This window comes from Macadamia integrifolia, unplaced genomic scaffold (genome assembly GCF_013358625.1).
Source record: "Macadamia integrifolia cultivar HAES 741 unplaced genomic scaffold, SCU_Mint_v3 scaffold205, whole genome shotgun sequence".
Classification (NCBI taxonomy): Eukaryota; Viridiplantae; Streptophyta; class Magnoliopsida; order Proteales; family Proteaceae; genus Macadamia; species Macadamia integrifolia.
The window spans coordinates 608,029-632,311 of NW_024868480.1; the positions used below are offsets into that span (position 1 = coordinate 608,029).

At 37.5% G+C, this 24,283-nt stretch overlaps 1 protein-coding gene across 2 annotated transcripts; it reads right to left on the reverse strand.

The window, feature by feature from the left end:
* Nucleotides 1–441: 441 nt before the first annotated feature.
* Nucleotides 442–24,283, reverse strand: LOC122065548 (uroporphyrinogen decarboxylase). 2 transcript variants are annotated; one of them, XM_042629364.1, is made up of 7 exons: nt 24,078–24,282; nt 21,968–22,092; nt 17,488–17,598; nt 14,355–14,543; nt 4,133–4,258; nt 919–1,449; nt 442–798 (listed from the first exon to the last, which is right to left on the reverse strand). In XM_042629364.1, the coding sequence occupies exons 1-6, from the start codon at nt 24,184–24,186 to the stop codon at nt 934–936; spliced, it is 1,176 nt and encodes a 391-aa protein (XP_042485298.1). In that variant the 5' UTR covers nt 24,187–24,282; the 3' UTR covers nt 442–798; nt 919–933. The 2 variants fall into 2 exon arrangements, with proteins under 2 accessions (XP_042485298.1, XP_042485299.1); XM_042629365.1 differs by lacking the exon at nt 4,133–4,258 and having other exon boundaries at nt 24,078–24,283.

The following is a 24,283-nucleotide window of genomic DNA, read 5'->3' on the forward strand; positions in this document are numbered from 1 at the left end:
TGGTAGGTAACTCAGCAATGACCATTTTCCTGAGTTAAAAAGACTTCCCCTCATTGGAGTCATTATATACTTGCATATAACTCGGAAAAATCCACTAGGCCCTATCCTTCCCTCATCATGGGTTTTGGTAGTCCTTTCCGGAAGATCTTTGTAATTCTATAAAGCTCTTTTTGCCTCGATAGGTTGAATAAAATGTCTTCGCAAGAAATTAAAAGAAAATAATAATAGAAAAAAAAATTGCAAATACATGTGATTCTAACGCGCTTTCATAAAATTTCGATGCGACAATTTTCTATCCGAGAGTGGCCCTGGGCTGAGTTAAGAGACCTTAGGATTGGGTTGGGGTTTTCAAGACACCCAGCCCAACCCAATCCATTGACACCCCTACATATTATCTTACCATAGATTGGACTTCCCCCTTAATTTTTTCAGCCATAACCATTTTATCGGAAGGTTTAAATTTTCTCTATTTTGAAGCCCCCATGGTCCATTGCCATGTGAAAATTACAGTTTAGCCCAAAGGGCCCCAACCATGATAACAAGAGTTTATCTTTCCCACCATGGTGAAGAGATTCCCTGTCAATCGATGGTCATAATCTCAATCACCCTACTGTTCAAAGTCCCGAAACTGCCCTTGTGTGTCCAAAGACTCTCATCCAACAGCAATAAAGGTCCTGGGGAAAGGAAAACTTGGTCCAACCATGAATCTACAGTGATCCACATATTTCGGTGCCAAATGAGAAAAATGCAAGCTTTTCACCACAAGAAGTTCCCATCAAAATGACCCACTTGAGAAAACTGCTCACCATGGAACGGCAATTGAAATGTAAGAAATTAAGCACAACTTGGAAAAAGAAAGGAAAATGTTTCATTTCAAAACTAAAGATACAGAAGAATCAGAAGAAAAAATTACATTACCTTCCTGTTTCCATCCTAATATCTGATCCCCTTGGCAACCTCAAAGAAGTGTGCAACATTCTCTTCAGGTGTCCCTACTTTGATGCCATGGCCAAGATTCAAAATATGTTTATTCTTCCCTGCTTTCCCCACAGTATCATTTATCCTATTGGTGATGAATTCTTTTGAACCGAAAAGAGCACCAGGGTCCACATTACCCTGAACTGCCACATCAGGTCCCAACCGTCTCCTACCGTCTGCCATGTCTACTGTCCAGTCCAAGCTAACAACATCTACACCTGTCAAAGGTAACCTCTCAAGCAAGCCACCAGATCCGCTAGCATATAGAATTAGAGGCAGATGTGGGTGGGTTTGTTTCACAGAGTCCACAATCTGCTTCAAGTATGGTAGACTGAACTCCTCAAAATCAACTGGACTGAGCTCAGTGGCCCATGAATCAAATATCTGCACAGCTTGTGCCCCCTTGTCCCCCTGGTACTTGATATAATTTACCATAGAGGTCGTAAATTTCTGCAGTAATGTATGGAGGACCTGTATGGGAAAATAGTAAGTTACGAGAAACCCAGTGGCCAAAAGTACAAAATGCAAAAGTATTCATTTCTCCAAAGAAGTGAAGTAAGAAAAAGGTCTGACAATATTCATGAAAGCAGACCGTTGATGACTTGGGCTATACATATTCATACATGAAATTTGCAAAGATTAGTTTAAGCAACACCCATACTGATGCAAGACAGAAGTCTCTTCAAGGTATTGTAAAGACAATAAGATCAGTAATTTATTCTAAACAATATCTTCCCTTTTGACAAGTAAATGAAACAAATAAATAAATGATCCACAGAAAATGTGGTGATAAGTTATAGTCAAACATCGCCTGACGTCAGCACATCTTTACTGCCCAATTCCATCTTACATAAGAGTTGAGACATATAGAACGAAAGAGATACATTCACATCCCAATCGATACAGGTATCAAGAGGAGGAATCTTCACACTAACTTCTGATCTTTTTTTCAGACAACTAATTAGAACTCATTTTAACCATAAAATATAAAATTCACCACAACTATTACCACATGGTACTCAATGCTCATCCAGATTAGAAATAACAGTTTGCCAGTACTCTTCAGCACGAAAGAATTAGTTATAGCTGAGACGAGGTTGTTGAGGTGGATAAGTGGCAAAAGAGAGAAAAAAAAAAAAAAAAAAGGATTTAGGAATGGCCTCAATGGCTGACAAGTTGAAGGAAAGTCATTTGAGGTGGTTAGGGTATGGCAGTGGAGGTCATTCAAATCAGCGGTAAGGAGTAATAGCTTGCAGATTAGAGGAGCTAAAAGAATAAGGCATGGATTGAAGATTACCCGGGAAGTAGTGGCAAAAGATATAGAAGCCTCAGGTTTAAATATATATGGCTTTTTACAGGGTTGAATGGGGAAACAGGATTCATGTTGGGGGAGGATGAAGGTAGGATTTGATCTCAAGACTAGGGGATGCCACTCAACAGGTTTTACCAGTGCAACACCCAGCATAGCACATAGGCACCTTCAAAACTCTGATTTCCCAATCTTCAAAATCTCATATCCTTGACCTAACCTTTCGAAGCCTACCACTATGTTGTTCATTTTTTTCCAACTGTTTTCTACATAAGACTAACCCCCGACTCTAATTTGTTACAGCAACTTCTTCAAACCCCCCCCCCCCCCCCCCGGGGAGTACACTTCAGTCAACTAAGTTCTATATAATTTTCTGTTCTTATCAATGATTTCTATACCAACCAGAAGTTGGTGCTCCAAGTGCTTGATATAATATCCAAATAGGTTTGATCACAGCTGACCATCAGAATAACCTCCCAAATGTCAAGTGCCAAAGCTCCTGTATGTTCTACACGCCTAGATGTTACTGGAACAGAAAAATTTCCGTTAACATTATTTTGTCTGGAGAACATGTTTTCCATCTCGTATGTCTCCAAGATCACAAGAAAATGGTATAGATAAATGGAAAAATTGATATCTACCAAAAATTATTTGATCACTTCTCCTTCATCCTCAGGTATCTGCTTCACCCTAGACATTGTTGCCATTCAATTTAACTCCCCTAGTATAAAGATGCCTCACCATCATAGTTGTCACGGCGCCCAGGCTAACCAAGGTGGTCAAGGGGGGCAAAATTTAAGGCGATAGCAGTAGTTGGTTTCTGGCTCTCGGATTGTGAGGGTAGTCAATTGGATCATGTCCTGGAACAAGCAACTCCCTTACATAATTAGCAGGTCAGCTGGAAAGAAGATCCCGGGACACAGCCAGCCTCTGATCCCAAAGCTTTAGTACCGCCCACCCAGTCGCCAATCCCGTCTTTTCTCTGTCTTTCCTTATTCCAGAAATGTCAATCAACAGGGAGGAATCCACTCTGTAATCCATGCCGATCCAACGCCTAGGCGGCACCTAGGCAACCATGGTGCCAGGTGACACCTAGGCAACGCCATGACAAATATGCTCACCATTGCCATTCAATTTTAACTCCCATTGTATAAAGATGCCTACTCAGTTCCAGATAGTCCTACTCATCTTTGGATTTGTAAAAATATATCTTTTTCTTATCCACAAGATGCTCCATTCAAAAACTCCCAGAATATTTCCGCACAGTACATTAACATCACATGTATAACAAACAGGCTTTGAGGTTTGACATCTCTCATACTAGCCACAGGGAGGAAATTTAACTTGGCCAGTTTCATAATAAAATGCATCTTTATGTAAAACATCTCAACTAAATATTTATTTTTCCCTCTCAAGACATATATTGATGCTTCCACAGTTTATGTTTCATTCATCATGCAATATGTTCCTGATTACTGTTTCATTTCAGTGTGCAACATAAAAATGTCTTGAAATAGGTAATCAAGTATCTATGTCTTGTTTTGAACAAACATTTACTGATTGGATTTCTAAGTTGGCCTAGCTGTACCTTCCAGAAGCCACCAAGAATCCAAAAACAAGTCCCAACTTATCCACAATTTCTAAACCATCTTCCAAGTGTCAAATCCGAACTCTTAAAACATGTTCAGATGATAAAGTAGCAGAGGTTTCTGTTAGGTTTTCTCGAGTCTAAATCTGAAACCTTGTCTCACGTCTAACACTGTAATAGAGACCCATGATGCAGGATACCAAGCCTTTGAATGTGAAAGAAGGAAATGTGGAGAAATCTTAGAACTGCACATTCACCTTGGGCTGAGAGAAAGCTAGTCTCTTTATTTTTGTGAAATGTTTCGACGAACCACCTTCAACCACGTAGGATGCAAGAGTGAATGGAGCACCCACAAAACCCAACACTGCTGCTTCATTATTTACCTGAAAAAGTAAAGATGTGGTTCAATATTGTGCAAGATTATACATTTGATGACGTCCCAAACCATAATGTCAACTTAAGTAAAAGAAAAGTCAACAGAACAACCTTCCATAAATGAAGAAATGTAAAAAGACTAATGCAGAACTAATCTCAAACCATTGCGATCCAGTGGGAGATCAGCTTGTGACAGGATTGCAGGGCAAATAATAAGAACCAGATTAGGAGAAACTTGAATAAGTTGAATGAAACCATTTGGTTTGGCCTGAAACTTGAATCGATTGATCAGTTCCGGGTTAGAAAAAGACTGCAAAGTATGGTCACAATCTGACGGCCAGATCTCAAGATCTAGAAGAATCCTATTCTAGTTCGGAAAGTGGAAAAGCTAGCAAAAACCAGTATTTTGCAATCTAGAAATTATAGAAGCATATAGGATTCTGAATCTGAGATAAAATTATGAAACAACCAGGAAACTCTCAGAGATCAGAATATGAAAACAGGACAAGATTCCACAATCAAAAGCTGATTTTTTAAGAGAGTTTGACTATGGGAAGGAAACTAGAAATCGAACCAGAAAACTGGAGTTTTAGAACTGAAAAATCAAGTCAAAATTAAAGGCTATCAACTAACACAGAAAATTGAAGGAATTAAAGACTGAAACCAATGAACAGATTAGCTAACTGATAAATAGACAGAGCTCAGATAAAAGATAAGAACTAGAAAGAAGATGAAAGATCTCAGGAGAAAAGAGGAGAAAAAATTGTGTGGATAGAGAAAAAAGAGAGACTGCTCACCAGTCACACACATGCATAGTGGCACAGCACACAAACTCAAAATTTCATTCCAAAAATCCATAAATTTGTAATGGATTATAACCCTACTTATAAAGACCAAATAAACTGACTTTAGAACTATAACAAACAACTACCCTTCAAGTTACCTAAACAAAAATTAACTTAAACTGACCAAATACTTGCTATAGAAGACTCCAAACTAAATAAACTACTACTGACTAACAATAAGATAAAAAGGACTCTAACTAGACTAAATAGCACCTCGGACCTACACAATGTACAGACTTAAGATCCCAAATATGGGCTCATAAAAGAGGCCAATTATATCAATAAAAAATTAAAATCCCAAGGCTAACACAAGAAAAAAATTCACATGGAGAAAATGAAAAAATATCATGTCTGTTAACAGAAAAATTAGGGAATAATGCTTGAGTAATCAGGGTGACCACACAAGCCCTTTATTTATAGTAAGCAAAGAATATCCAAAATTACGCCCCCCCTCTTCAGCCGACCCTCATTAAATAGGGGAAATGGCCAATGTGCCCCTGCGGCACTTAATTACATATTCTAACACACCTCCCCCTCAAGTTGGTGCATAGATATCACACATGCCACACTAAACAAGGATGAAAAACTTTTCCTGCTAACCCCTTGGTGAAAACATTAGCTAGCTGATCACCAAACTTCACAAATCCAACCAACATCCAACTTTTTCTTGATGAAGTGTCTGTCGATCTCCACATGTTTGGTATGGTCATGCTGTACTGGATTGTGAGCAATATTGCTAGAGCAACCTTGTTATTACAATAGAGCATCATCGAAAGACGAATAGGAACACCAATATCATCCAACAATGTGCATAACCACAACAACTCACAAATGCCCTATGCCATAGCACGAAACTTTGCTTCAACACTAACCTAGCCACCACATTTTTCTTTTTTCGACGCTAAGTGATGATGTTCCCACCCACGAAGGCACAGTAACCCGAGATGGACTTTTTGACAAGAGATCCGGCCGAATCAACATTTGTATAAGCTTCAATTTTAAGATGATCATGTGGAGATAAAATGATCCCTTTTTCCTAGAACAGACTTCAAGTATCTCAAGATACTAGAACTACTTCCATATGGGAGGAATAGGGATCATGCATAAACTGACTCACCAAACTAACAACCACAGCAATATCAAGCCTAGTATGGGAGAGATAGATTAGCTTCCCAAGAACCATTGGTAACACCCTTTGTCAACAGGTATACCCTCTTTTTCCTTAAGCAGTGTACTAGCTTCCACAGGAGTATCAAAAGGATGACAGCCCAATAAACCAATCTCAGACAGGAGATCAATGATGTACTTCCTCTAGGACAGAAAGATGCCTTTTAAAGATCGAGCAACTTCAATCCCAAGAAAGTACTTTAGTTTTCCAAAATCCTTTGTTTCAAACTCTCAACCACGAAAGTCCTTGAGGCAACCAATCTCACCACTGTCATTCCCTGTCACCACAATGTCATCCACATAAACGATGAGAATAGTAATCTTAACACCAAACCTCTTTATGAACAATGTGTGGTTAGTATTACACTACTTATTGCCCACATATGTCATCGCCTTGTGAAATCTCCCAAACCATTCTTTAGGTGACTGCATAAATAGACCATAGAGAGCACGCTTCAACCTACAGACCTTGCCCTGAGTTCCCTTACTAGATAAACTTGGTGAAATATCAATATACACTTCCTTATCAAGCTCTTCATGAATGAAAGCATTCTTTACATCAAGTTGTTGGACATCCCATCCTAGATTCACAACACATGAGAGCAACACTTGCACATAGGTCAATTTAGAAACTAGTGCAAATGTCTCATAGTAGTCAATTTCATATGTCTGAGTGAACTCTTTAGCCATAAGTCTTGCCTTGTGCCTGTCCACAGAACCATCTATCTTCTGCTTTACCACAAACATCCACTTACAGCCAACTAGTCTTTTCCCAAGAGGAAGAGTCACAAGTTCCCATGTAGCATTCTTTTTTAGGGCATCTGCTTCTTCCACCATTGCGGTCTTCCATTTTCCATCTACAAGAGCTTTCTGCCAATTCTGGGGGACACAAAAGGAGGAAAGAGAAGACACAAAAGCACGATAGGAGGGAGAAAGGGAAACATATGAAACAACATGGGATATAAGGTGTTGAGGATAAGTCCTAGTGCCCTTTCTAAGAGCAATAGGTTGGTCAGAAGAAGAAATTGTACCTGAATTTTTAGGCCTGGTAAGCTCAGCGCAAGGATTAAAGTATCGTTATTGGTAGCCATATCGGTTGGCTAAATTTAAGATATATATCGGAGGGTATCGTATCATATCAGAGATAAGCTAAGATATGTTAAGATCAAGGATTAAAGTATCGGTATTGGTTGGTTAAATTTAAGATACATATCAGAGGGGTATTGTAATGTATCGAAGGTACTTTAAACCATGGGCTCAAGATCCAAGGCTGGCGAAGGGATGTGTAAAAGTGTTATAGTGGTAGTGATGGTCTAAAGTTGCTTATTTCTAGTGCGGCCCGTACGATAGACCTGAAGAGTGGAATCATCGATTTGCAAACCAATAGTTCTCTAAATAAGAGTTATCTCCCCTTGAGCTGGAACAATAGTCTCTATCTCCCCCTGAGCTAGTATATCAGTCTTTGTCCCCTTACACTCTTTATGAACAAGAGGACCTTCAAAGGAGGATGGTGGATACATTGGTGGAGCAAGTAGATTCGGAGTCACCTCTTCACTATCAATACCAGACTCCCCTTGAAGAAGTGGCAATGAGTAGTAACCAACATATTCATGAAACACAACATCCATTGTGACCATAATAAAACAGTAATTTCCAGCCCAAAATTAGGGTTTAGAATTAGGATAATAACTTACAAACAATCTCTGGTTTCAAGAGTTAACTTGAATCAACATACATATGTAAAATAATAATTATTTGAACACAAAATGGTAACTTTTCCCAGATCTTGAGAAGGGAAGGGCAGAATTGGTATTTTGCAAATATCCCAAGATCAAGCCACTAGAAAGAACCCATATTTAAATTGATCTCCAAATTAGGGTTCTTGAATACATGGTCAAAATTTGAGTTCGATCGGATGGCTGAATTTCCTAATCCGGAAAAATGTGTGACATCCAACCTTCTAGAATACTTGAAAAAAATCAAAGAAAACTTGAAGAACAATACTTGTTGTTGGATGAAGAAGATGATGAAAAAGTAAATAAGAAACGAAGAAGGATTGAGATAGGATTGATGTGAGTGGGATGGTGAGATGGCTATCTCAACCTGAGCCACTCACCCACAACTATCTCAGTTGTTTAAGAATTTTTTCTCAGAATTTTGGGAGCACAAAACTGCCATTTTATTAATAAATGTGTCCAACATTGTAGTCCCTTACAAACTTATATAGAAGACTCAAAACAGACTCAAACACTAAAAAGGAAAGGCCTAATCTAATCGTTAACTAATTGGGAAACCTAAACTGACTGGGAAACTGAAATAACAAAGAAAACGTACTCAAAATAGGAAACCTACTTACCTTAGGAGTTAAGTTTTTTGTCCACCAAATAAGAACATGATTGGACTCATAATAAGACTCCTAAAAGACACTCAAGATTCTAACATGGAGTTGGACCAAACAAAACAACCAAAACTTATCAAGACTAGGAGTCTAGGACTCTAAATAAACCAATGAAGTAAATTTCGTTTTCCTACTTTCAATCCATATTTTAGGCCCATTAAAATAACCTACCTATTGCAAAAAAAAAAAAAAAAAAAAAAAAAAAAAAAAAAAACAACATGGGATCAAAGGCCCAACACATAACCCAACCTAAGGCTTATCTTCAATAAAATAAGCCTATTAAGTGACTTATCTGCATCACTGGTACTCCTGGTCATCCCAACCATTAATGTAGAAGTAGGTTACACTAGGTAAACAACTTCCAATATGTTAAGGTCAAACCAATTTCAGATCTGACCTCTAATTAACCTTAACAGAAACCAGAAAATAGGTTCAGAAACAAAGAAAATCAGAACCAGAATTATAGATGACCAAACCTGTTCCAAGGAATCAGAAATAGCTCCCAGTATAAGAACTTGCAGCAGCAAGAGCTAATCCAGAAAACAAACAAACAGCAGCAGATAATGCCCAGGCGGAACTGGTTTCGGCCAGAATAGAGGAAGAGTTTGTAACAGAGATCTGGCAGAGTAACAGAGGGTAAATACCTGGTCGATTGTTCCCCATAGAATGGTTCTTAACTCCTCAAAGGTTCCAGAAATATTGATCAGAAGTTGAGAGAACAGATCCTGTCGCTACTGTTGAAATCCCTTGCTTCTGAGGAAAAACGCTGGCTGACTTGGGGTTTCCCTTGTTCTCCAACTCGATTATGTTGGTCCTTCATTCGATGCTTCAAAATACTCTCAGGTCTCCCTCTCACAAGCACAAATAAAGAAGAAGATAAAGAAAAGAAAATAGGACAGATGGAAGGTTGAGAAGGGTGAAAGAGAATAGTGGAATCGGTATCACACCCCTCAAGGGTTTAGGCATCTCACCTCCCAATAACAGTCTTTCAGCCAAATAGTATTCACTCAATAAATGCATCAATCAAGTCTCCTCAATTACAATTAGTTAGCCTCTTAAATAGGCACAACATCTCCTTCATAATAGAAGGTTACAAAAATAGGAAACTAACAAGAAAAGGAAAGTAAGTAACTAGGAAACTAAGCACTAAAATATTCCTAAACTAATTACTTGTCTGACAAAAGATTCTAAACACCAAAAAGGCAAAAAATTCTTAAAGAAATAATGGGCTGGTTACTATTCACGTGAACAGTAACTTCCTTCATTTTCCTCTAGCTGTATCTTTATATTAAGGCAATATAGCACCAGACTGAAATCGGTAGATATTTTCTTGAAGATTCTAACAGTTGTTGCTGCTGAGCTGGCCAGAAGGACCAAAAAGGAAACCAAATATGGGCTGAAATCTGCTGATCGATGGGGGTTGGAAAGGCCTGGCTGAACCAAGGCTAGGGCTTGGTTTGATGGGCCTAAGAGCCCCTTCCTTGTGCAAGACTGATCTACATCAACCATACTGAGGGGGCTCTGACTCTGAATCTGCTCCTAGCATCTCTAAAGTCTCGCTATCATCTGATGAGCTCACTGCCATCCGGTGCCTTCTGATTCATCCAGACTCTCTTGCACCAGGCACTGAGAGCTCCGCTCACTCCACCCCTTCTTGGTCAGATATCTCTTTTTGTGGTCATACTATGTCTGTCCCTTTTACCCCCTGGATTATAGACTTTGGGGCTTCCAATCATATGACAGGTTGCTTGTCTCTTTTCTCCCAGTACACTACCAGTCCTGTAATGGTAAGGTCAAGCTGGCTAAAGGGACTTATTCCACTATTTTAGGAAAGGGCTCCGTTAGTTGTACTCATTCTTTATCTCTTTCTATTGTCTTGCATGTTCCCTCTTTTCCTACTAACTTGTTGTCCATTAGTAGCCTTACCTCTAGTCTTAATTGCAAAGTCACAATTTTCCCATCTCATGGATTTCAGGATCTGATGACAAGGGCAATGATTGGCTTTGGTAGAATACGTGGTGGTCTGTATCTGCTTGATGATGACTCAGCGTTGGTCTCTGGTTAGGCTCTTTAGACTTCTTCTATGTCACCTCTTGCATCTAAGTTACTACAGTGGCATCGTCGGTTAGGATATCCTCCTTTGAGAACTTTAGCTAGGTTTTCTCCTTTTAAAAATTGTAATTCAAGTCCTTTTTTTTTTTTTTTTTTTTTTGGTGAGGCATGTGTATCCAAACAAACTCGAATCACTTATTCTGTTTCTGGAAATATTAGTGCCACTACTTTTTTATTGATAAATATTGATATTTGGTATCCATTCCATTATGTGTCTGTCAATGGTTAGGTGGTTTCTCTTTTATTGATTGTCATTCTCGAACCACTTGGGTTTACATAATGCGAACCAAGGGCGAGACCTTTCATTGCTTTCAACAATTCCACCTCATGGTTCAAACTCAATTTGGTGCTACCATAAAGATCCTTCAAAGCAACAATGGTCGTGAATACTTTGAAGGGTCCTTTCAAGCTTACCTTTCCTCTCATGAGATGATCCATCCGACTAGTTGTGTGGATAACCCGGCTCAGAATGGGGTTGCTGAGCATAAGAATTACCACCTTTGTGAGGTAGCATGCTCTCTTATGTTTGAAATGCATGTTCCTCCCAGTACTAGGGTGAAGCAATTTTCACTACTGCTTTCCTAATCAATCGAATGCCTTTCATTCCTTCCGCTTTCCTTTGGATCTTCCCCAAGTTTCCACTGCTTTTTCAGTTCCTTCCAAAGTATTCAGTAGTGTCTGCTATGCTCACGATCATCACCCTTATAAGTTCGATCCTCGTGGTCTCCGGTGTATTTTTCTAGGGTATGCTCCTACTCAGAAAGGCTATCGGTGTTTTCATCCTCCCACTCGGCGTTGGTTTGTGACTATGTATGTTGTCTTTCACGAATCTGCGTCATACTACCTTACAGCACCTCTTCAGGGGGGAGTCTTCTTCCATTGTGGAAGATGTGCCACCTCTTAAACTTGTTATCCTTGCTGGTATCCTGTTTCAAGAGGAGAGTGAACTCCTACTTCACCTCGGCTAGAGATATGTGTTTATAGTCGTAAAAAACTGACTTAGACCATTACACATCCTGCATCTACCCTACCATGCTAGTTATCTCTTCTTAAGCCTGATCTTAACCCCTTGAACCCAGGTAATTCACCTTCTCTTTCTGTTGATCCATCTCTTGAGTTGTCTATTGCTGTTCGTAAAGGCATTAAGTCTTGTACTTTACATCCTGTTGCTAAAACTAATTCTATAACTCACTTTCTCCTTCCTACTATAGTTTTGTGTCTTCCTTATCCTTTGTATCTATTCCCCATAACTGGCAGAAAGCGAGTGCAGACTCACAATAGCAGGAAGGTATGGTTAAAGAAATGCAAGCTTTGAAGAAGAATGACACATGGGATCTTGTGTGTCTTTCTTCACAAAAGAAAACAATTGGATGTAAGTGGGTCTTCACAGTGAAACGGAAGGTTGATGGTACAATGGATTGGTACAAGGTCAGACTTGTTGCCAAGGGCTTCACTTAGATTTAAGGGATTGACTACCAAGAGACTTTTTCTCCAGTTGCTAAAATGAACACAATCTATGTTATCTTAGCTTGTGCCACCAACTTAGATTAGGATCTCCAACAATTAGATGTGAAGAATGTATTCCTTAATGGGGAACTTGAGGAGGAAGTGTATAAAGACATTCCTCCTAGGTTCACTTGCTCCAAAACCCAAGGGATGGTATGCAAGGTGAAGCATGCATTGTATGGGCTAAAGCAATCCCCTCGTGTTTGGTTTGGGTGTTTCCATAAGGTTATGGTTGCTACAGGCTACTCTCAAAGCAATGTCGACCACCCTCTGTTCATCAAGAGATCTGATGGGAAGAATTGCTATCTTGATAGTCTACGTAGATCATATTGTTGTTATTGGTGATGATCTGGCAGAGATCTCTCGCCTCAAGAGATATTCGGGTGAGGAATTCGAGATCAAAGATCTAGGACAGCTTCATTACTTCTTTGGCATTGAAGTTGCTAGGTCTTCTCATGGGATCTACTTGTCTTAGTGGAATTATGTGTTTGACCTTCTTTCTGAGATAGACATGTTAGGGTGCAAGTCGGCAGCTACTCATATTAAAGCTAACAGTCACATGAGTAGCAAGGAAGGTGATTCTGTGGATGAAGGGCGATATCAGAGATTAGTGGGGTGCTTGATCTATCTTTCTCATACACACCCTAATATAGCATTTGTCGTCAGCCTGGTTAGTCAATACATGCATAATCCCTACTTGACACATATGAAAGTTGTGTTACGTATTCTCCGATACTTGAAATTTACCCCAGGACGTTGCCTTTTTTCTCCTCATGATCACCTGAGGGTGCAGGCCTTCACGGATGCTTATTGGGTAGGTTCTCTTGATGATTGAAGGTCTACTATTGGTTACTGTACCTTTGTTGGTGGTAACTTTGTTACAAGGCGAAGCAAGAAGCAAGCTGTGGTTGCACGTTCAAGCGCAGAAGCAGAGTTTCGTGCCATGGCTCATAGCATTTGTGAGCTCCTATGGATTCATGGTCTTCTCACAGATTTGGTTGTCTCTGCCAACTTTCCTATAAAGCTCTTTTGTGACAACAAATTTGCTATTAGCATTGCCCACAACTCTATCCAGCATGATCGAACCAAACATGTGGAAATCGATCGACACTTCATTAAAGATAAGCTGGATAAGGGTCTTATCACTATGCCTTTTGTTTCGAGTTGTATTTAGTAAAGATCTTAGTAGTAAGATGTTTCATTCTATTATCTGCAAGTTGGGCATATGTGATTTATATGCACTAGCTTGAGGGGGAGTATTATAATGATGGGTTTTAGGGAAAGTTTCAGATTCCAAATGGGGTCCTTGGGTCCTTAAGGGGTTTAATGGTCCTTGTAATATTCTAGAACATTCTCTCCTTTATTATAAATAAAGAGGGTTGGTATCATATTAGACACAAGTCATTACCTAATCCAACAAATTTCAATCTAGACCTTGAAAGATCTTCAAATTGGGAATATCAAATGGTGAGTATGCCTTCAAATGCACATTTGTATGGTTAATTTAGGATTTAAGCTCAATATACATGATAGACAGAAACATTGAATAATTTAAGGCCCAAAAGATTTCCAGAGTGGGAAACACAATGATGGATAACCTGGTATATACTTGATATATATGATGAAACACAGAGGTCCAGAAATAGTTTTATGTATTAAATCATCAGGATCATCTAATAATTTCAAATTGGGAATATCAAATGTTGGATATTGTAAATAGAGAGAGAGAGAGGCAATGGACAAACTTGGGAGTCCCAATTGATGAGATTGGGCTGCCCAACTTCATTCATTATATAGAACAGTTACATACTCCTAGTAGGAATAGGACAACACAAAACAGGAAACAAAACTAACTTCTAATCCTAATCTGCTAACATATCACAGTTAGACTAAAAAACCCCTAAGGGGGAGTCATCGCTTGTGGTAGACAGCTGGCCATGACTCCTCCTCAGGCCATACTTATAATATGTCTTCAAATGCTTTTCAAATGGTGCTGTGCTTTTGATGGAGCAGAGATAATTAGATCTCCAGGAATTGTACTTCCAAAATTAGAAAAGAGATGTGCACCAATCTAACCTCCTTCCGCAAGATTGTCAATGCTTGCCCAACATATGGAACAGATTCCTCAGGAATGAATTCTCTCACTTGATCAACATCAGCTACAGTTCCAAGAGGATTAAATATGATCGGACCCTTTCCTTTTACAATGTCAAAAGGAATATTCATCCCAGGAAGAGGGGTGAGTATGTCTGAAAATAAAATGACCTGTCAAATCACAATAGAAGAACATGAGACAAAAAGGATGAATAGTCGAAACCATACATAAGGTTCTCCATGGAAACCGGTAATTAAGCCATAGTAGTGACAGAAAGAATAACAATTATTCCATTCTTTTTCAGGAACACAAGAATTCCAAGTGTAAATAAAGAAGGATTATATATGGATGTCCTGAACTCCAGCTAGGTAAGAGACTAATGACATTGTACCAATACTTAAAATTACAGAACTATCATGATGGTCAGTGAATGATTATTAAAGATCATACAGAAAACCTTGTAGTCAGCCTCATTGAAATCATTTATTGCACTGGAGTCGAGAAAATCCAAATCACTGATGACTCCATAGTCCTCTGAAATAATGTGATAGCCTGCTCAATGGGTCCTTGTTATCTGAAGGACTTCTATGATGTTTAATTTGAGTATGTCATAATGGAGCAGTTATCAGTTCCAAATGTGAACTTACAGAAAATTCACATCTTCAGCAATTTTCCAGTCCCTTAACAGGCTCAATAGCAATTACACTCCCCCACACACACATAATGCAGGACAGAACTGCCATAGTAGGTGCTAGGATTGACTACATTGCCACATCGTGTAATCACCCACACTGAAAGTGGAGTCACTCAAACTTGGAGGAGGAATGGAGGATAACTCATCTCAAAACACAACTAAAATCTTTAGGAAACTAGATTGGATCAAATAAAAAAACTATCTTTTTCCCATTCATTCTTGGCAGAGTTTAAATAGAACACAGGATAGCATAATGTCAACCGAATTTTCCCATTCCCAAAGTTTTAGCCAATTCACTTGCTACTGTTGCATGATACCATAAGATTCAGGGTGAGAACTCGCCAATTCGGGTTCTATCACTCTGATCAGCCTCAGAGAATTAATAGACAGTAAACACTTTTTGACAGAGCTAATTTATGATTCCTTAGCAACAGCACTATTGCCAATCAACTGGCCATTAGCCACCCTTCGTCAAATTGGTACTAAAGCTACAAAGCATTTTTAGCTCTAGTGAAAGATTCCAAGTCGAAGGTCAGTTATAACTTGTCATCCTATCTTTCTAGTGCTTGATAGTGATCAGTCCCTTGGCCTTCCACTACACCCACCATCAAACAACAAAATGGTTTGTAAAATATCATTACCATTTACAGCCTTTCCTTGAGGCCACACAACATCTCTCAGACACCCTACTTTTTCTCCCTTCGCTAGAAGCCAACAAATAAGTAGCCAAGATATCACAATCCCCTGCAATAGGTGCACGTAATACCATACATTATGCTCTTTCTTGAAATACCTGACGGTTTCAGGATTGGTATTCTAGTACAGATCAAACCTCAGCTATACCAATGCAGATCATTTCGGATCAGATGATCCAAGGAGAAAACAACCTAATAAATACAATAGATTATCAGCTGATCGACAGAAGATAACAAATAAGATTGATCACTCCAATACCCATCTGATCAGATGATACAATCTGACATCAATCTTTAAAATCATGCATACAGATCCATTTAGAAGCTTTGATCTCCTTGCAAGAATAAAATAAAATGAGAACTGACACAATTTCTTCCATCTGTATGACCCACATTCCTGCTAGGATGATCAAAACCTCCAACCATGAAGAACTAACAGAAGGATTGAAGAAACAAACCACATCATGCCATCATATCAATTGTGCATTTGAAGTCTACTTAAGTTCATCAGGAAAAGAAAATGCTTCTTCGGTTATGTATAGAAACATAGAAAGAAAATGACAAGTATTCACTTAATCTTGTTAGGTGTAGGTGCTTTTGTCCTAGTGCTCAAGGCTCTTGATTTTTGACGCGTGTATGATACCTGGGCTCCCATGGGGGGATATGTCAGAAAAATGACCAACCTGACCCTTAGCCCAAGTGTTATATTTGGTTATTCACTTTAATCCCCTTTTCCCTTGGGGGAGAAAGATGGATTGCTAGTGTGGACGATTTGTAAGATATACTTGTAATAAAAGATCATTGGAGGACATGTATGGTTAGGTTCCTTTTGAATACTTGGTGGAACCTGGCATATCTTAACCAAACCCTTTGTTTGCATGGGCTCCCCACAAATTTGCATGGTTTGGAGAAGCGAACAGCATCTAAAAACTGTGTAATTAAAACAATCTTGATGCAGTTAAGATTGTCCAATTTGGCCTCGGAAGACTTTATTTTTGGACCATGGTTGGGTTCTATGACCCTTGGGCTTCTTATTTTTGGGTTTATTAATGTAATGGGTTTCGTTTATACGCCCATATTTGGGGTCTTAATTCTGTAAACGAGATTAACTAAGTTTATAAGATTGTGTGCGTCCCTGTGCTTAAGTATTCAAGTTAGTTTAATCCAGAAAGTGACCTAGTCAATCAAGTCTTTTATTCTTTATTAATTAGTTGTTCGAGTCAAGTAAGGGCTCTCCAACAGCATCCAATGATTGACGAGTTTAGGATAGTTTAGAAATTCTATTTTTATTTTACTTTTTTGTTCAGTTTTATGAATATCTGTAAGAGGCTTAGTCTCCCTAAGATTTGATAATGGACTGAACAAAGGTTCAGGTTTTGTTTGAAGAGGAGGATGGTGCCTCTCTCTTCTCTCTTATTTCTTCTCTCCTCTCTATTCTAAAGTAATGTTCACAGGTCCTGTTCACAGTACTGGAACAGCCCCTTATCTTCTATTTTTTTCCAATTCTCATTCTCTCTCCTGTGCCCATCACTTGCAGATCCATCTCTCTGATCTTCATTAAATCCCCACCATGCTCAACAGCATGATTTATAGCACAAGGTAGTACAATTTAAGAAAAGTTTAAGGAAGGACTACCAAATCTGTTAGGTATAAAAATGATCTCAAACATTCTCATATTGGATAGAGTCACCAAATAAAAGATTGTTTCAAACAATGGAAACTTACCCCATCAGGCTTAAAAACTTTCCACGGTTGTAAAGAGATTTCAACAACGAGATCAACATTTTCTGATCTTTCACGAAAAGAAGGATACTTCTCACAGATGATTTGATAGCTCTGTCAAAATAATTTATCAAGACATTAGCCCAACATAGCTAAAGGTAAATGAATTTAGAAGCAAGGATCATATGTTTGAATTTTTTCTTCATGATCATATTTAAACCCATGAGTGCTCCTGTCAACATATGGTAGCTGGGACTGATTGGACTTCAAGCAAATAAATGTAAAAATATTCCATAAGAGAAATTTCAATGTATCTGCTTTTAGTACTTAGCATCATAAAAAACTCACTTTAGAGCTCTCATCTGGAATGAAAATGAAACAAATACTGATATTTCGAGATCTAGAACATTGTGACTAATTTCTGATACAGCTACTATAGCACTAGGTATAGTAAGCACCATAATTGTCACGGCGTCATGGTGACCCAAGGCGGTGGAGGTGTGGCTAATTGATTTGGCGACGAATCGCCCGCTAAGGCGTTGCCATGGCGATCACATCGCCCATTTGTTATTTTTTATTTCACCTATTTTCTGAAGTTATTTTGTATGTTACAATATATACCCTACGACATAAAAAATCGATCAACATTAAGTAACATCAAGTTATAAAAAATCAACATATTCACACTCACATCAAGTTATCAAAAATCAATATGACTTATTGACATTTAGAGAAATGCTATTGTTCTATAATAAGTTTGATTGGTCAAATGATTTTATTTTTACAAGAGAATTTGTATTAGGTATAACACAAAAATAGCTTTCCAACAAGTCAAGATTACTTAAATGTGAGTTGTTATGACAAAAGTTATGTTCCGATCAAACTTATTTTAAAGTGCGCGAATGCTGTTAAATCGCCTAAATGGAAATAATTTTATGGACATAAAAACAAAAGATTATTTTACCAGACTTTGGGTTTTTAGCAATGTTATACCATGATAAGATTTATAAAATTTTCAGAATTGAAAAAACCCCTAGCATTCGAAAGTTGAAAATTGCCCTACAACCAAAAATCCAGTTTTTGTTCTTGGACCGGGGAATTGACTTTTTATCCTTTTAAAATTTGATTTTTAAACTATTTTTATTGGATTCAAATAGGGGTATTTAATTATTAATGAATAATATCTTAACTAAACATTTATTTAAATGATATTTAACATAAATAAGTGCAAAAAATATAACACGGCATACAGTGCAATAAGGCGACAGTCGCCAAGGCGGTGCCTTGACAACTATGGTAAGCACAGCAAGCAAGAGGCTATTTTACAACAGGTAAAATTGTGATGTCAAGACCAAATGGGGACAATTTCGATAACTAACTGCTTTTGATATGGCTAGATACATTGTTCAAAGTGCATGTAATCTTGTAGATCATGTATCCATCTTCCAAAACTAAGCAAAAGACCTTCATAAAAGTTTCAACAATGTGCTTACGGGGAAGAACTACTTTCACTGCCAAAAATTCCCAAACGTTAACTCTGCAAACCTTATGCCTAGTAGTACTTTCTGACTAGTACTTTCAGAAGCCACATGACAGTTAGATCAGATGAAGAAACATACATATCCTTTAAAGACTCGATGACAACACTTCAGTGACGTCCATCTCTGCATCTCATTAAGACCATAATCCTTAAAAATATTTGAACTATTTCAAAATGAATGAAACATTTTTGTTCTTGCCAATCTCAAATAAAAAATATTTAAAGACTCAAAATTTGCATCCTACAATTTGATTGGCATCTCACAGTCAATGATTTATAACCCAAAATTAAAAACAAAACAGAAAGGACCAAAACCAGAGATTTAAAATGTAATTCTTTCCATTTTCTTGTCAGCATTTTTTCTCTCATTTTTTGTTTTGGAATTTTTTGTTGTGTGTTGATATACATTGTTGTAGACCTTACTTAACAGCTCAAGCTTTTGGGATAAGCAGTTGTAACATGGTATGAGAGCCAGGAGGTCGGGTATCCAATCCCTGGTAAGAGTAAGGGGTTTGTGGTACGTATTGTTGTACCCCTACGCGTTGGTTGTACCCCCCTTGGTGCCACATGATGATATCACGTGCAGAGCCATGTGTGTGTGTGTGTGTGTGTGGGCCTGCATGTGCGAGCGAGTGTTGTTGTGTGCTGATCTACCTTGTTGTAATCATACTTAGCTGCTCGAGCGTTTGAGATAAGCAATTGTAACAGAATTTATGTAGTTTTTAGTTATATCGAATGCTTACAGTTTTACATACAAAATAAATAAATCTTTTTTGGGTGGTTGGGAAATTTCAACCTTAATCATATCAAAGAAATAAAAACTTCTCTCCCAATGCTACAACATAATTTTATTTTGTAGAGATTAAGGTAACTTCAATGCTACTGTGTTTGTCAGTCTGAAAATCCACCCCCTCTCCCTTCTTCCAAAGTACTAATGGATGCTAATGTTAACAAGCAAAAATGGTTAGGGCACAAGAAGTTATATTGAGTACTGCACTAACATTCATAAAGGAAAAAACTATCTTAGATGAAATTATTTTTGTTAACAATTTATGACCCAAAGCTCTAACAAACTGAACTACACAAGTCATACCCACTGCACAAGGCTCTCGCTACAGCAAGGTCTAGGAGGGGCATTGTGTAAAAAAAATAAATGTATTTAAATGGATTAAAATACTCCTGTCATGGCTGTTAGTCAATGAATACATATAAAATAGTAATTATAAATTCACTGTTTACAATTTTCTACTTCAATTTATTTTAACAACTGTTTACAGAAGTGCAAAGAGTCCCACAATTTATGGTTTGTTTACGAGTTCATTTCAACCCCCCCTTGAAATTTTAAGATTTAATTCATTTATTAAGTAGAAATTAAACCTTCCAAAAAGGCGAAACACAACAAGAGATAGAACTTCTTAAAAAAACACAAGAACTTAATAAATAAATAAATAAGCTATATCGTTGAGGAAATCCAGTAAGAAGAGAATCATGTCCCTTTATCCCCCATAGATAACCCTACATCTACCCAACAAGAGATTGTCCGTCCTTTCAAAAATCGAAAACAAAAAGTAAAATAAAAATATATATATAGTTGAGGTAATCCAATATGAAGAGAACCATGTCCCAAGTGGCCAAGTCTCTACAACAGATCCCTCAGGAATAACCCTACATCTACAACCCAACATTATATTCCATGAAATGCAAAAAGAAAGGGAAAATTCAACTGGTTGGTTTTCAAGTAGAGAGGCTAAACCAATTTCCATCTTCCAAGTTTCCAAACACCACCAATGCCCACCCCCCCCCCCCCCGAGAAAAAAAAATACAATAGAACCTAATATAAATTGACACTATGTTTATTTATACAAACAACAACAAACTCAGACTTACCCTTACTAACACTATATTTTATGGCTGGGTAAAATTGATGGAACACTCCCGTCCTGATGTAACTTGTAATTGCCGCAATTGATATAATTATAATTTTTCATACAAATCTACCTGGCCAAAGCATTTCATAATTTAATATTCCTTACCTACATTATCTAGATCCATCATCAAATTAGCTGAAAAAATCACACAAAATCCTTTGTAACAAAATCTTTTTTTTTTCCTGGTCAAGAGAAGCTGAGAAAGGTGGAGTAATGCCTCCACCAAGAGATCTTATTCAAAAAAAAAAAAAAAAAAAAAGGGAAGTGGGATCCCCTCACAGAGAAGATATCCAGATTTACAATGAACTTTGGGGAACAAACCCACCAAACTTTGGACAGATTAGGTCAGCGGCCCCTTGAGCTAAAATATGGGCCTCATTATTACAAACAGGGCACAAAACAAAAATTACAGAAACCCATATTTGACAAGCTATAAAGGAAAAACCAACTCTCAAGACTCGAATACTCTGAAACTTGTCCTGTTAGTTGTCCTTGTTGTAAAAAGAAGAGAAATTAAGCATATCAGTTAGTTGACTTACCTTTAGCTTGGGGATCTCTTCATTACAATAGTCAATGCCCTCAGATATGTCTGTTAGTTGACCTCTATTCTCTTTGTTAAATGAAACCACATAAAAGTTTCTTATTTTATTGGAACATATAACAGTATGTATCCTCTAGGAAAACTGACTGAGCATAGGTTGAAGAATCACTATTCTATTTTTGGGAGGGATCCACACAAGAATAATGTGGTCACAAGAAATTTAATTAATATAGGTTCGAATGTATCAAGCGGTAATTTTTAAGTGATACTCATCGACCAGATGAAATTACAAATACAATGATTCAAAAAAAAGAAAAACCATTTTATGAAGGGGGATTCTAAGCAATGGTGCATACATTTGTTCAATAATAAATAAAAAAAAAAAATCCAGACTAGATGAGTTTATGTGCAGCCAAGGACAAAAACATAAATATGATCAATAGAATCCAGAACAGAAGCTGCTGGCAAACCTGCCTTCATGTACCTCCCTGCTTGCCTCATAAGCCAAACTGGGGGCCTTTCAACAGCATGTCCTCTGACAGCATTTAGCAAGAGAGGTTCAGCAACAGCATTAGTAACTTTTGGCTCTGCAACAGTCCCTGGAAAGGATGCAAGGGTAAGAAGTCAGACTTTCCCTTAAAACATTTATTAAAGGAGGGGTATTACCATGGTTTGAAATTTCAGTCAAATTTTTGAGTTTGGTCGAAATAACAAAATTTCGACAAATTATTTCGGTTTCAAGCTGGCTAGAAATGAAACAGTGTATGCATCACATATATTACAGAATTTCAACCAATATTTCAGTCAAAATGATCAGTATGTTTCACTCTTTCTGGCGAAACGTTAAAATGCCTTAATATATATATATATATATATATATATAACTTATTTTATTTATCAAAAAAATATACAAATTACATAGATACCGTATTTTGACCCAAACCATTGGGAAGCCTTGGAAATCCGATTTTTTTCCAAAAAGCTCCAATCTTTGGCTGTATCAACGCATTGTGGGGTAGTACAATCCATCTATATCAAATATTTTCTGGGTTTGAGTGAAGATTTGTGCAGGTAAACCCTCTTTCCCCAAAATTAATTTTGTAAAAATTAGGTTAAATATGTATTGGACGGCCTTTAATTTTTTTATATGTTATACAGATGTACTTAGTAAGTGTGAATAGTGACACGTTTTGATATTGGTATACTATTAAACGGTTTTTATTCATTCTTAATACATAACGTAATCAATTTTATCAAATGTTGTGTTTTCTAGTACTGAATTATGTGCAGAATAGGTTATATAAAAGAGAAGATATATGAGGCTTGCATATAATAACATGGGGTCCAAAGCCAAGCAACTACTTTTTGTGTGCTTGTTTCAGTCTAACGGTTTGAATGTGTAACAATGCTTAAATAGGAATTCCCTGAAGATTCAAGACCAAAACCAACTGTTTGACCACCGACTTGCACACTTTTGTCCGCAAAATGGAAATTTCTCAGTCCAAAAAATGTGCAATATTTCGACCAAAATTTTTCCATTTAGTGAAGTATTTCGCTTTTGACCAGGGTCAAGGTCGAAACTGAATTTGAGCCTTGAGTAATACATTTTAGAATTCACTAAGATTTAACCACTAAGATCATCTCCAAACTTCTGAGATTATTGCCCAATTCAATTCTACTACTAGCCTTTCAAATTTTCAATCTTTCAGTTCTAAAAACATCTGCTGACATTGTGATATTTTACTTTCGGAACACACTGGAGAAGGAAAAGACAGCTAGCTTCATTATTGCAGAAAGAGCTTTAACATTATCACCATTAATTTTATCTATTAGTTATGCTTACAAGTTCCCTCTTGCCTGTCATTGCATGATGTCAACAATCAGAAAATTATTCCCCCTTCTCTCAGAATATCAAACACGAAAATTGAAGCAACATGGAAGAATGAAAACAGAGGATACAGAATATGCAATAATATATCATGCCAGGAACTGATAAAGATAAGAGATCTTTTTTTTTTCTTTTTTTTCTTTCTTTTTTTTTTGGGGGGGAGGGGGTGGTAGAGGTTTGATGGAGAGAGGTCCAAAATGGAATTTTAAGATGGATCGACCTTATTCTGCCATGTGGAAAAGTGGTTTGGCAATTCAAATATCTAAGAAATGGTCTGGATTGGCCATGAGTCAAATTTCAGATGAAAATTCAAAAATATACTCAGAACCGAAAATCCTCCTCTTTCCGAATCAAAATTTCCATATAATACATGCATTCTGGCAACGTATGTAAGTTTTTTTCTTCTTCCCAAAAGGGAAAAAATCACTGAATTTATAACCTCCGTAGCAAATACCCATTCATTACTTTGTACGAGTGTTTCTCTATCTTATCTCGAGCATTTCATTTATCCGCTTGAAAAGAACTACAGAATATAATATCATGCAAGAAACGGATATATGTTACCTAATTCAATATTTATAGAATATGCCGATAACTTCTCAAATAATTAACAATTTATATGACAGAATCATAAAAAATAAAAAAAAATAATAATAAAAAAAAAAAAAAAATGTAAAATCTTGGAAGATTTTTCACCTCCAACAGCACATTGGATACTGAACTTCGATCTTGAGCGAGCAACGGAGATTGAACTAGGGACAATGGAGAGAGAAGAGAACGAGAAAGAAGCGTAGCTACAAGACATTTTCGCCCTCAAGTCGAAGCTCGGACGAAAATTTCTTCAAATCTCCAATTCTTAAATCTCTGCATCCATAATCCAATACACTGCCAGTCTTTGGCCG